Source organism: Candida metapsilosis, assembly GCF_017655625.1.
Source record: "Candida metapsilosis strain BP57 chromosome Unknown scaffold6, whole genome shotgun sequence".
In the NCBI taxonomy this organism is placed as follows: Eukaryota; Fungi; Ascomycota; class Pichiomycetes; order Serinales; family Debaryomycetaceae; genus Lodderomyces; species Lodderomyces metapsilosis.
In genome coordinates this window covers 466,710-478,999 of record NW_027138164.1, presented here as the reverse complement: position 1 = coordinate 478,999, position 12,290 = coordinate 466,710, and the positions used below count along the sequence as shown (strand labels likewise).

At 37.2% G+C, this 12,290-nt stretch overlaps 7 protein-coding genes across 7 annotated transcripts; 4 read left to right on the top strand and 3 right to left on the bottom strand. All coding sequences in view use genetic code 12, as the record gives it.

Annotated features, from left to right (window-relative positions):
- Positions 1-84: 84 nt before the first annotated feature.
- Positions 85-888, top strand: URA3 (orotidine-5'-phosphate decarboxylase; the record flags this gene model as incomplete). Its single annotated transcript, XM_067693471.1, has 1 exon — positions 85-888. One exon carries the CDS (start codon positions 85-87, stop codon positions 886-888), a length of 804 nt encoding a protein of 267 aa, XP_067547189.1.
- Positions 889-936: 48 nt separating this feature from the next.
- Positions 937-2,235, bottom strand: I9W82_004401 (uncharacterized protein; the record flags this gene model as incomplete). Its single annotated transcript, XM_067693470.1, has 1 exon — positions 937-2,235. The coding sequence occupies one exon, from the start codon at positions 2,233-2,235 to the stop codon at positions 937-939; it is 1,299 nt and encodes a 432-aa protein (XP_067547188.1).
- A 1,304-nt stretch (positions 2,236-3,539) lies between these two features.
- On the top strand, positions 3,540-4,238 carry I9W82_004400 (uncharacterized protein; the record flags this gene model as incomplete). Its single annotated transcript, XM_067693469.1, has 1 exon — positions 3,540-4,238. The coding sequence occupies one exon, from the start codon at positions 3,540-3,542 to the stop codon at positions 4,236-4,238; it is 699 nt and encodes a 232-aa protein (XP_067547187.1).
- A 115-nt stretch (positions 4,239-4,353) lies between these two features.
- On the bottom strand, positions 4,354-5,307 carry PEP8 (retromer subunit; the record flags this gene model as incomplete). The annotated part of the gene is made up of 1 exon (XM_067693466.1): positions 4,354-5,307. One exon carries the CDS (start codon positions 5,305-5,307, stop codon positions 4,354-4,356), a length of 954 nt encoding a protein of 317 aa, XP_067547186.1.
- Positions 5,308-5,675: 368 nt separating this feature from the next.
- On the top strand, positions 5,676-9,548 carry CSC25 (Ras family guanine nucleotide exchange factor; the record flags this gene model as incomplete). Its single annotated transcript, XM_067693465.1, has 1 exon — positions 5,676-9,548. The coding sequence occupies one exon, from the start codon at positions 5,676-5,678 to the stop codon at positions 9,546-9,548; it is 3,873 nt and encodes a 1,290-aa protein (XP_067547185.1).
- A 364-nt stretch (positions 9,549-9,912) lies between these two features.
- I9W82_004397 (uncharacterized protein) lies at positions 9,913-10,209 on the top strand (the record flags this gene model as incomplete). Its single annotated transcript, XM_067693464.1, has 1 exon — positions 9,913-10,209. One exon carries the CDS (start codon positions 9,913-9,915, stop codon positions 10,207-10,209), a length of 297 nt encoding a protein of 98 aa, XP_067547184.1.
- A 349-nt stretch (positions 10,210-10,558) lies between these two features.
- I9W82_004396 (Mg-dependent acid phosphatase) lies at positions 10,559-11,101 on the bottom strand (the record flags this gene model as incomplete). Its single annotated transcript, XM_067693463.1, has 1 exon — positions 10,559-11,101. One exon carries the CDS (start codon positions 11,099-11,101, stop codon positions 10,559-10,561), a length of 543 nt encoding a protein of 180 aa, XP_067547183.1.
- Between the last annotated feature and the right edge of the window lie 1,189 nt (positions 11,102-12,290).

The following is a 12,290-nucleotide window of genomic DNA, read 5'->3' as shown; positions in this document are numbered from 1 at the left end:
TGATGAAGTTTTGTAATGAACATTGTTAAAGGATCGGAAAAAAAAAAAAAAAAATTGGAAATTCGATGAGCACCCCTACATCAAATGGTCAACACCAAATCTTACACTGAAAGGTCCGAATCGACCTCGTCTCCTGTTACTAGGCGATTGTTTCAATTAATTGAGCTGAAGAAGTCCAATTTATGTGCTTCAGTGGATGTTAGAACTACTGAGGAACTTTTATCATTAATTGACAAACTAGGCCCATTCATCTGTTTAGTCAAGACACATATAGACATTATTGATGACTTTTCGTATGAAGGTACAATTGTCCCATTACTTGAGCTTTCCAAAAAGCACAATTTCATGATTTTCGAAGACAGGAAATTTGCCGATATTGGAAACACCGTAAAGCACCAATATACTGGTGGAGTGTACAAGATTGCTCAATGGGCCGATTTGACCAATGCACATGGTGTAACTGGAGAAGGAGTGGTTAAAGGTTTGAAAGAAGGAGCTAAAGAAACTACTGATGAGCCAAGAGGATTGTTGATGTTGGCTGAGCTTTCATCAAAGGGGTCATTGGCTTATGGAGAATATTCTCAAAAGACAGTGGAGATTGCCAAGTCCGATAAGGAATTCGTCATGGGTTTCATTGCTCAAAATTATATGGGAGGTACTGAAGAAGGGTTCGATTGGGTGATTATGACGCCTGGTGTTGGGTTGGATGACAAGGGGGACAGTTTGGGTCAGCAGTATAGAACTGTTGATGAAGTTGTGGCCAATGGTACAGATGTGATTATTGTTGGTCGTGGATTGTTTGGAAAGGGAAGGGATCCAGTTGTTGAGGGACAAAGATACAAAGAGGCAGGGTGGAATGCATACTTGAAGAGAGTGGGTAAAAATTGAGTATTCTCTAGTTGCTTTACTATATACATTGGATATAATCAAGGTTAATCAAGGTGCTAGTATTTCAGGCTCCTCCATACTACTGACTAGTCTTGTTCTTGTGATTTCAAACACTAGTAAAGCCACCGAAGTTGCAGGTATTGTCGTGACGGCGTTTCTAATGAAACCACTATATGCGGCTTTAAACCAAGTAACTTTTGCCTTTTGCTTCATTCTTAGTACTTGATTAAATGTGTCGATATAAGAGTTGTAGTATAGTTTGATAAATGGTTTTTCCTTTCTAGTAGATGCACTGTAGATATCCAATGCTTCCAACCTTGATAAGTGTATTTTTTGAACTTTAGTTAAGGGATATTGTACCGCAAGTAATGCGAAAGCGGCAGAAGCTCCTGCAATTAAGATGAATGATGTCTTTAGGAGTCTTTCCAGTCTATACCTCTCTAATCTTTGCATCTTCTCATCAACTTTTACATCATCCCAACTGAATAATGACTGAAGCTTGCTCTTGATCATTTCCTCCTGATCACGGAAAAATTTGAAGATCTTGTAGGTTATGCTGTAACCCTGCGTTTTGATTGTTTCGAAAGTCGAAAAGTAAAAAGCAAAACCAATACTTTCTTTGATCAAGGAGAAACTATACCCTGCAAAGACACCAACCAATCCAATTTCTTTCAATTTATTGATTCCAAACTTCCATAAATTCTCATGTGATCCTTCTATCATCTCAGAAACTGACAGTCTTGTGTAAATTGCATCCACTGGAGCAGCAGCGAGAGATTGTACAGCTCCAGCAACAAACCCTGCTCTCCAAGTATCAATGGGTGAATACCAGTTGAAATCGGTGTTGCGATTGGTACCCCTTTTCGAAGTCAAACGATCCAAAGCATTTAAATATGTTGCGTACAAAATGACTCCAGTGGCTGAGTTGGCAATTAAGGGGGGCATCACTTGGTCGGGTATAAACTTCCATCCTTCTTTCCGCAAGACACTAACAAGCATTCCAATTGAAGAGTGTGTATGGAACTTGTAAGGTTTCTCGCTGATATTGTTGTGTCTATTTGCAAGTGCTCTCACATATGCCATATAATCAAATCTCGATGGACGAAATAACTTGACGGGTGATCTTAGATATAGACTCTGTATCTGGTATGCAATTGCTCGTATACCTGCAGTCAAGACTGACACTGCTTGATTACTAGCTTTATGTTCCGGAGTTTCCTCATCGATGGCCACATTTGTACTATTTTGGGAGTCATTGTATATTACTCCTGTGGTGATTGGAAGCACTGAGTAAAGAAAATTCTTGTCTCTTAAATTAGTCAGCTCCGTGTCATTTCTAGTGTGCATTATAGATGTGTTGAAAGATTAAAACACAGTCTATATCGGAGCATTGGTTTGTATATACCCTTTGCGTTTGATCTGTTATCACCTTGAAAGAAGTGCCAACTAACAGTGTGTACTAATTCTTTTTTTTTCTCGAATACACTTATGCACTCTGTTCCTAATGCATATAAAACGGTTCTTCAATTTTGTGTCATGATATACATATATGTATAGCGGACTATATGACTTTGATACTTTTTACTAACAACTACATCTATATACATGTGAGTAAGACAAGCTATATTGCTTGGCATATTATTGTAGACCAAGTGCTCAACCTTCAATAACGTTTAGAGTGATATTCGTCTGTTCAAAGAGGTTATAATGCCATTCTAAAACATATCACGTGCTTCGGACATATAAGTCTTAGAAAAAATTTTGACATGCTTCCGCCCTCCTAGGGACGTCCAAAATTTTTGTTTTGGACTTCTGGAGTTGCACGGAGCGCATAATGCAGCTATCAACGTGTCTGACGGTGGATCCAAGGTTGGAATCCACTTTTTTTTGAGTGTTTCTCAAAAATCCGACCATGTTTTGTTATGCTCACCAAAAATGCGCATAACCACTCCGGGAAGAGCGTTACGATGGTGCGGATGAGCTTGATGAAGCATGCCGATGCGGTAGTGAATGCCGGCAAGTCAGATAAAACCAGTCCTTTGTCCTGTGGTTGCACCAAAGTGGAACAACTATTGTTTAGGTGCTAAAAGATTGGAACAAAAAGTATTATAAAATTTATTGCATTCACCATATTTTCGTACAATAAGAGGGAAAATATACAAAAAAAAGCATCTATTCGTATTTAAACACACTGTATAGGTCAATTTCTTAATACAATCTCAATTTTTCAAAGTATAATGAAGAAATCAGCTCTAAATAAATGTTTTGCAGTGAAATTTATATGGTGAAGAATAAAAATATAAAAAAAGAAAACGCATTTTTGAAGACTAATTGCCGGGTAACTGAGCCTAAAAGGGTGTTTGGTAGCGATGAAACTTCACCATGTTGTTTCTATTTTTAATTTCCAATTCTATCACGTCACAAAAAGCTGCTAAAGTTGAGTTGAGTTTGGCGGAATACAGCCTGTTATTTGTTAGAACTAAAAAACAATAAGCTTAAACTAAAAAAAACCCGCCTAATCACAAAATGCCTTATCCTATATTTCAATCTAAAAATATCTATATATATACGTCCACATTACTGTCAAACCAGAAGTGTGATCTTTTGAAAGAGTTATAGACCGTGGCGAATAAATTATAGGATTAACAAAAATGATGTACGCTATTATTCTATTGGTCATATCAATTACTTTTGCAAGCACTCAGTCAACTGTGGAGAACACCTCCAAGCTTACTCCAGAAATGGAGGATGCCCTTGATCAGATTAAGAAAGAAATGTGTCATTACAATCAAGAGAATATGCTTATCTGCAAGGATCCGTTGAGTAACAACTATTTTGAGTTCAAGTCGGAGTTAGATCAACAAAACATGGAGGCTGATGAAGCATTATATGCTGCTGCCGCACAATATATAAGCAATTGTCGATTCACTGAAGATGAAATCCTCAAGGTCATTAATGCTAGACATTCCCTTGTCGAAAATAAAAATGACCAAGTTGCCTTAGGTGATGCTTTTGATGACTACTATTTGAGCGCTGAATCGCAGAGCTGGTGGAAGGGGCTAGTATATAGAATATCCCAAGGGTTGAGCACACAAAAAGGCTATTGGGATGATACTAAACTGGTACTTGGTGACAGTTCCACTAAACCCAAATCAATTTGCCATGTGCAAGACACAAATGGTTTGTGTCTCATTTGGCTGAACTATAACACCCAATATCTTCCTAATGGAGCTTCCTCGGACTTGGCTGGGTTTAGTGATAGGTGTATCGAGGCTGGCATGACTGCGCAGGTGAGGTGTTCCATGGCTGCTGAATCTGTCAGTATTCACTGCGTTGGTGATTCTGGCTAGTACATAAGAAACCTTTTTCTCTAACAACTCACTACAAGAATACTCGAACTGTACTCATTTTGCAATCCAAATATTTCAAACGCTAAACATTACTTTTCTATCCATCTAATGATTCTCATGAATCCCTATAGAGATGTATCTCACTCTGCTTGAAATATCTTCTCGCGTCTTCATCTATCAACACCAAGGAGAGATACGTTCTAACCGAAAACTTTTTATTCACATCCTTATAGGTTGGCGTAAGATCAAACCCGCTTAAGAAGAGTCGGATTGGAATTGTTTCGCCTTTGACTGGTGCACCATCCATGATTTCGAAACGAACAACTGTCTCACTATCGGTTATTTGTTTAGGACTAGAACCCACTGTTTCTCGTCTAATCAATGATAGCTCCATGTGCTTTATTTTCAACCTTACGAGTAAAAAGTAGATTCTGCCAATGATCACATCTTTTAAGGAAAAGCGAGACTTTGAGTATTCAAATTCAATATGTAAACAATCCTCTATTCCCACATCCATTTTTACACCAGTGCCGGAATCTTTCTGTTTTGGAGCAGCTTGCATCGAGCTACGAATGGTGTCCTGTTTGTTCAGCTCATCTCCGTTTGAAGTGTTTGTGTATTGGTAGACCCAAAGCTCCTTTTCCCGATTAATTTCAGCATTTGACTTTCTTAAAACTGTAACCTTGACATAGTACCTCAATCTGGCATTTTTCCCTCGATAGCTTTCGTACTGTTTTTCAACATTTCTAAACTCAAACGGATACGATTCAGAATGAACTAGTTGGCCCGGAGCAGCTAGCTCTGTTGCTAATGATAGAAAATTGGAAGTCGATATCCCATCGTTGTTGGTCTCAATTGTCCCCAAAAGTTGTACTTTTACCCCTTGATGTTCTACCCTCTTACCTTCTTTCGTGAATAAGGTGACAACTCCTTTCACAGTCTCTCCATCCAGGTAAATAGGTAGTTTATCAATACGTCCATGAGGATTCTTCACTTCCGCGTGTTTCCGACTTTCTTCATTCTCCAACCTGATTTCAATCTCCAATGGTGTTTTAAAAAAAATTGACATTGTTAGTGTGTGTGTGTGTGGGTTATGCTCTGAAGGTAATGGGATGTTTGAAGTGTACTGACGGTGGTGGTGGTGGTTGAAATTTTGTTGGTTTTGGTTTTAGTGCACAGCATTAAAACGAAGAAAAAAAATTAGAAAAACAACCGAAAATTGATTACATTACAACCAAAAATACACCCAAAAGCAAAGCACACACTCAAACACTTTACAGTCTTGACACGCAAGTGCTTTATCAAACCAAAAAAAAGCTACAGAACTGTGCCTGGCGCATATTCATATTTACCCGACTTAAAGTGAAAGTCAGGATATACAATTTTTTCGCTAACTACATTCTCAAAGGGAGAGGGGGTGGCCAGTAGTCTTTACAAATGTCGAATAATCCATCACTTGATGAAATAGCACCGGATTCAATATCCCCAGGGAACACTCACATAGGAAAAGGAGACCAATTACTGCCCGTAGACACGGTTATTGCATTGCATGATTTTCAAGGATCTCAGGAGTCGCACTTGTCATTGACTTTGGGAGATACTATTTACGTGTTGGCCACATCTGCCACTGGTTGGTGGGATGGCGTAATTTTTGACGATGATGGAGAGGCACGTAGAGGTTGGTTTCCAAATACTTATGTTAGATCAGTCAATTATGTTCAACCAGTTCTTAAGAAGATGAAAGATAATAAAGAGTTGGATTCAATAACGGCAGCAAATACAGCTGCAAATGTCTTGATTCCTTCATTTACAAGTCTTTTGCAAAAGAACCTTTTGGAATCGGAAAAGAATTCACCCTCAGGTGGTACTCGTAAAAACTCAGTTGTCAGTTTCGCCAGTTCAGAGACAAGTATACCTTCTGATTCAAAAAATACTACTCAGCAACCACTGGGCTCTGACACCGAAGTCTTGTCTAAACGCCCCTCGTTCAGCCAGAGCATGAGTCAAGAGACTCAGATTACGCAAAGCGATATGAGTTCTTTACAAAAACATCATCTGCCTTCCTTGAGCAACACCGAAGAACTAAAGCTAGCGAGTTTGGAGGAAGCTGAGTATTTAGCCGATGAGTACAGAACAAGGAACAACAAAACCGTTACTTGGTTGCCACGCCCCACTACTTCAGGAGATTTTGTATTTTATTGTCAGCAATTGAATATTTATTGCGAGACTTTGCCGTTATTGTCATTTGATCCTTTGGCAATTCCTCCAAATTTAGAGTTCCCAGATGCCGAGAACATTGAAAATGTTTTGCCTGTAAATTTAACAGACATTCAAAAATCAAGTCAGTTAGCAACGGTGAGGGAAAACTCCATCACTCCATCTTTTGACTCTGTTAAAAGGGATTCGAATTCATCATTGAGTACACAAAGCACAAATGCATCTTACCATAATTTTAGTAAACCACTTTTTGCTATGGAAGGATTATTTTACAAGCATGGGTCGGATGTGACCAAATGGTCTACTTTGAGACAAGAAATTGAATCTTCGCTTGATTTGTTGTTGAAATCACTTCTGAAACCAAAGAGAGTAATATTCAATACTCATTACACGCGATTAAACACATTAGTAGCCATATTATGCTCATCGTTAAGGCTTGACCAGGGTGATTACATGAATGGCGAGCATGAGGGTACAATTAGACGAATGCTCAAGAAAATCTGCCACACCATGTCCCATTTATACTTAAATTGTCTTTTGTTTCTAAACGAGTACGAAACCGATGACCTTCCTCCGGATGTGGTGCGACTCCATGCCGCAAGCCCAACACGGGATGACCTCAGTGTATATAAAACTCCACAGGGTCCATCGGGAACCACGAGTCCTACAAATCTGGGAGATAATGATTACAAAAACTCAACATTTGAACAAATAGAAGCTGATGTGGATATATTGAGAAATTGCACAAATAGCTTCGTTGATATCTTCATCAAGTTAACTGAGGACAAAATAGTGCAAACAAGAGACTATGACTCTTCTGATATATCTGATGACGAAGGTGTGGAACGTGCTGACATTTTGCCTCAAACGTTGCCGAGGTTCCTTATGGGAGAATTCAATGGAGGTAATTGGTGTAATCCGTTTTTTGTTCCCAAGAACAACTTTTTGAATGCCAGTGGTAATGAACTCAAGAACAGACATCACACGAAAGTTTTGCTTGATCACCAAGTGTTGGAGACAGTGTCTCGTTACCTGGCAGAAATGATCAAACTTGGCGAAGAAGCTTGTAACATACTTGAAACTTGGGGTAATGAAACAGATGGGCAATATTCCGTAGAAGAGAGGAATTCTCAAGTTTTGCGGCTAATTTACAGATTTCTTCATCATTCAAGTTCTTTGATAGATCTTATGGAATCGTTTGATTTTACTGTGTTTTGTTTGGTGAAAGCAGATGAATTTAGAGCAGGAAGCGACATTAATAAAGTTAACAAATCACTCAATGCATTATCATTAGCAGGTCCTCATAATAGTACCGATCTCAATTTAATGTTTGATTATCCAATTGTTTTGGATTTTTTCCAATTTAAACAAGATTTTCATATATTGGTGCTGCATGTTATCATGGCAACCCAATCATTATCGATTGGGAAAGTTGGTCCCTTGTACAAAGACTTGGATAACGAGGACCTTTTATTTTATGATAAGGATATTTTAAAGAATGATAATGAAAAGACAGCCATGCTTTTGTCAAGTGTTCTTCTTTCACGAACAGAAAAACTTTACAATGAGGACAACGTTGATTCCGAGGATGTACTCTCAGACCTACTACAGGATAGTATTGGTGCATGTACCAGTGTTGTTGAGATTACTCAAAAGTTGATTGAAGAAAGAGAGACCATTTTGAATTATGCTACACGTGTCATGCATAATGAGTTTGATGTGCAATTGTTAATGATGGAAAGAAACAATACGTTGTCTTCTGAAAAACTGGAAGATCACTCTTATTATAGTGGTGGCCAAGTCAGTAGTACAAAAGATGTTCCGTGGTATTTACAAGGTGATCATGAAAATGACTTGCTCTTGGATGTAAAGGGAAATATCAAGGGAGGTACAAAGGAAGCATTAATTGCACATTTGACGCATCATGATATGTTTGATAGTCAATTCAATACGGCATTTTTGTTGACATTTGCAACCATGATGCCATTGGGAGAGTTGATTAGACTATTAATTGAACGTTTTAGTGTTGAACCACCGGAAGGATTAGGGTTTGAAGAGTACAATAATTGGATTGTACGTAAACAGAACCCCATTAGACTCCGAGTAATGAATATTATGAAGTTATTGATTGAGAAAAATTGGTCACCTTCATATTTCAACGAGTCAGCCATCAAGAGATGGTTAAATTTTGCCGAATCAGAAGCTGTTCAGTCATTTTCTATTGGAAGATTGCTAGCAAATGAAATCAAGAATCTTTTGGCTGGAAAAATCTATACAGTTGATAGACAACCAGTTTTCCCTAATCTGAGACCACCAGCACCATTAACTAAAGGTTCATCATCGTTTGTGAAAAAGACCAAATTGTTGGATATTGATTATGTTGAGCTTGCTCGACAATTATCCTTGAGAGAGTTTAAGATGTATTGTGCTATATCCAAGTTTTCATGCATAGCCAAAGTGTGGGGTAAGAAATCAGGTTTAAATGAGAGTATTGAAAGTATAACCAAATTTATCAAGTATTCCAATCAATTGACAAACTTTGTTGCATATATGATTTTAAGGAAATCTGATCCCAAGAAACGGGTTCAAATTATTCGGTACTTTATTCAAGTTGCTGAAAAGTGTCGTCAATATAATAATTTCTCATCAATGACGGCCATTATATCGGCTCTTTATTCATCACCAATACATCGATTGAAAAAGACTTGGAGTTTTGCTAGTGCTGATTCATTAACTTTATTGAAGAATATGAACAAGTTGATGAATTCAAGTCGAAATTTTAATGAGTATCGTGATGTATTGAAATTTATTGGATCTGAACCTTGTGTGCCATTTTTTGGAGTGTTTTTATCTGATTTGACATTTGTGTTTCATGGTAATCCTGATTATTTACTCAATCGAACCAGGATGATTAATTTTGCCAAACGATCCAAGACTTGTGATATTGTTTCTGGTATTGATCGATTCAAGAATGCTGGGTATAATTTCTTGGAAGTGCCTGAGATACAAAAGTATTTGGATACGTGGTTTGAGAAATGTCCTTCTATTGAGGAGCAATATCAATTGTCATTGGCATTAGAGAAGAAGAATTGAGTGGGGGAAAGGAAGTAGTATAATGAAATAGTTTAAAGGAAAGTAGTTTAATAAAAGAAGGAGGAGAGAAGGGTACTGTAGATTGGATGGATGTTCCGATAATAAGGACATGATGTCCATCCTACGTTGATTGTATATGAGGTTTTATAATCTTTCTCTTGTAGATAGATAGAAAGTGTCTCTTTATTTATACCGCGGTGAAATGTCACATGCCTCCACACCATAACGACAAAAATAAACTTCACGAGATAATATTTATAATAATACCACCCCCTTGACCACAGCATACCACTGGCTTACACCACTACTGCAGACTAAGTTATACAAGTGTAACAAGCAAAGCTTTTATACATTAAAAGAGACGATGGCACTTAGACTCCAGAAAAGAAAGTTTGAACTACGATCTTTGAAACCGGCATTGATAACGTGTGCTGTTATTGTGGGTGCAGGAGTATTGATAGTTAATACATTTCCCCATGTCAAGACTACATTGTATCAATATTTACATGGTGGTGTAGCTGAGGAAGAGGAGGATGGGGAGGATGAGGAAGAAGAAGAAGGAGGTGGTAGTTTATCTGGTGAAACGGTTATTGTTGAAAGTATACATCGAGACCCAAACAATGAGAATAGGACTATTGATAGTTTTCAGGTTGTACGCTGAAGAAAGGGATTAAATAAGAGGAAAGAGGGGGGAGATGGATTTGTTTTCTGAGTTTTATGAAATGAAGAGAGAGGACAACAGTACGGAGGACAAAGTATGGAGGACAAAGTACAGAGTACAAGTGCTATCAAAGCAAACGATTAGCTGTTTTAAATTCTATTGATATCTATTAAGTAATAAGTCTAAATGTTTATCTCTTATGATGAAAAGATTGTAACAAGTGTTAATGTATATCTCTTATGATGAAAAGACTAACAAGTTCTAGATGTATGCTCTATTCCATTGGGTTTTGTTTCCTTGGTATATATCTCCATCCTTTTGGATGGCTATTAACTCAGTTTCATCTCAATTAATGTAGATTATTCTTCTCTCTCCAAGATTTTAACCCATTTTCAAATATGTTTCTAGTTAATCCCAATCTTTCATCAGGAATATGAACAAAATAACAATTAATCTTTCCAACATCTCTATTTCTTAATTCATCATCAAATAAAATAAACTCTCCTTCTTCCAATTGTTTTGTTAATTGTAATTGTTTTGCTGCAAGTTTAATATGTTTAGTTTTGGATCCTTGCCCCCATTCAAGAGCATTAAAATAATGAATTGCTGGTTTATTATCAATGTATAGTAAACTAAGTAATTTTTTAGCAATTTGTGGCGTTGCTGTTCGACTAGCTCCGATGATGGTGACGTTGTTTGCAGCTAGTTCTAGTATTATTGATTCTACATCGGGGTAGAAGGATAGTTTCATTCCTGATGAGTCAATAACTTGTGATGAGCTTGAATTTGAGGATGGTTTTATTGGTGGTGATATGTGAGTGTCACACCAACATGGCCAAAGCGTGTAGTCCAAGTCAAATACTACAGCTGCAGGGTATTCTGAGTTGGTCATTGTTGGTTTTGGTATGAGGGCAGGTGGTGTAAATGTTGAATAGATTGCTATTTGGTTTCTTAGCGAGCAACATCACTCTCTCTCTCTCTCTCTTTCGATACGAAATTTATCAAAAATGGTATTTTTACACCACAACGAAATCAAACGATAGTACTTTATAAACACATAACTGTGAAGTGTAAGAAGGAATATAGATTGGCTACGTATGCAAGAAGTGAAGGTGTAACATATGTATATATATAATTGGAGTTGGGAGAAGTTACAGCAAGTTTTGTGAATAGTTATGGTCCTTGAAGTAGAAACCAGTCAATTTGAGTACTCTTTTCTTAGTTGTGGGCCTAAAATTGACAAAACTTGTTAACAGAAGAGTAGAAGGATATAATTGAAGATCCACTTTACGATGTACTTTTTTCGTGTATAAAACTCCGATATTATCTAATGTTCCTTCCCTATCAATCAAAGACTGTGTGGTTTTTTGATTGCAAATTGTTGCAAAATAAATTAAAAAAAAAATAGTATTTTCATTCTAATGGTGTGAACAACTATAACAATCGTATATTATACTACTTGGATTGTTATTATTAAGCCATCATTTTTTTAGTTGTCCTATCGTAAGCTATTAATCCACTCAAGGAGGATAAGTAAAAGTTTGTAGCAATTTGTTTTACTTTAAAGTAGAAAGTTATTACTAGGAAAGAGGTTATTACTAGACAAGTTTCATTGCGGTTGGATATAACCCTCTTTTGTTTCTCCCTGTGAAGGATATTTACATATATATATATATATATATATAAATGAGTAGTATATACTTCATAAGGTACTAGTGTAGATTGGATAAGGGGTGTCTTATTATTGTAGTGTGTTTAGAATTTAGTGTCGTATTTTCATTGTCGTAAGATGCAAATATATGACACACTCTGGCTTTTCGCACTCCCACAGCTCCACTCCACTCCACTCCACACTTAACACTTAACACTTAACACAGTTAACAGTCATTTTAAAATTAAACACCCCCTTTTTCTCCTTCTTATCTTCAAACACACACACACACACACCAAATCAATCAATCAATCAATCAATCAATCAACTGAACACTATACCAACTGTATCAACTGATTGTCACTTCTAGCTTTAGTTATCCCTCTTTTTTGGCTTTATTTTAAAGTGGTTTGCCCTTGCCTTGCTATTA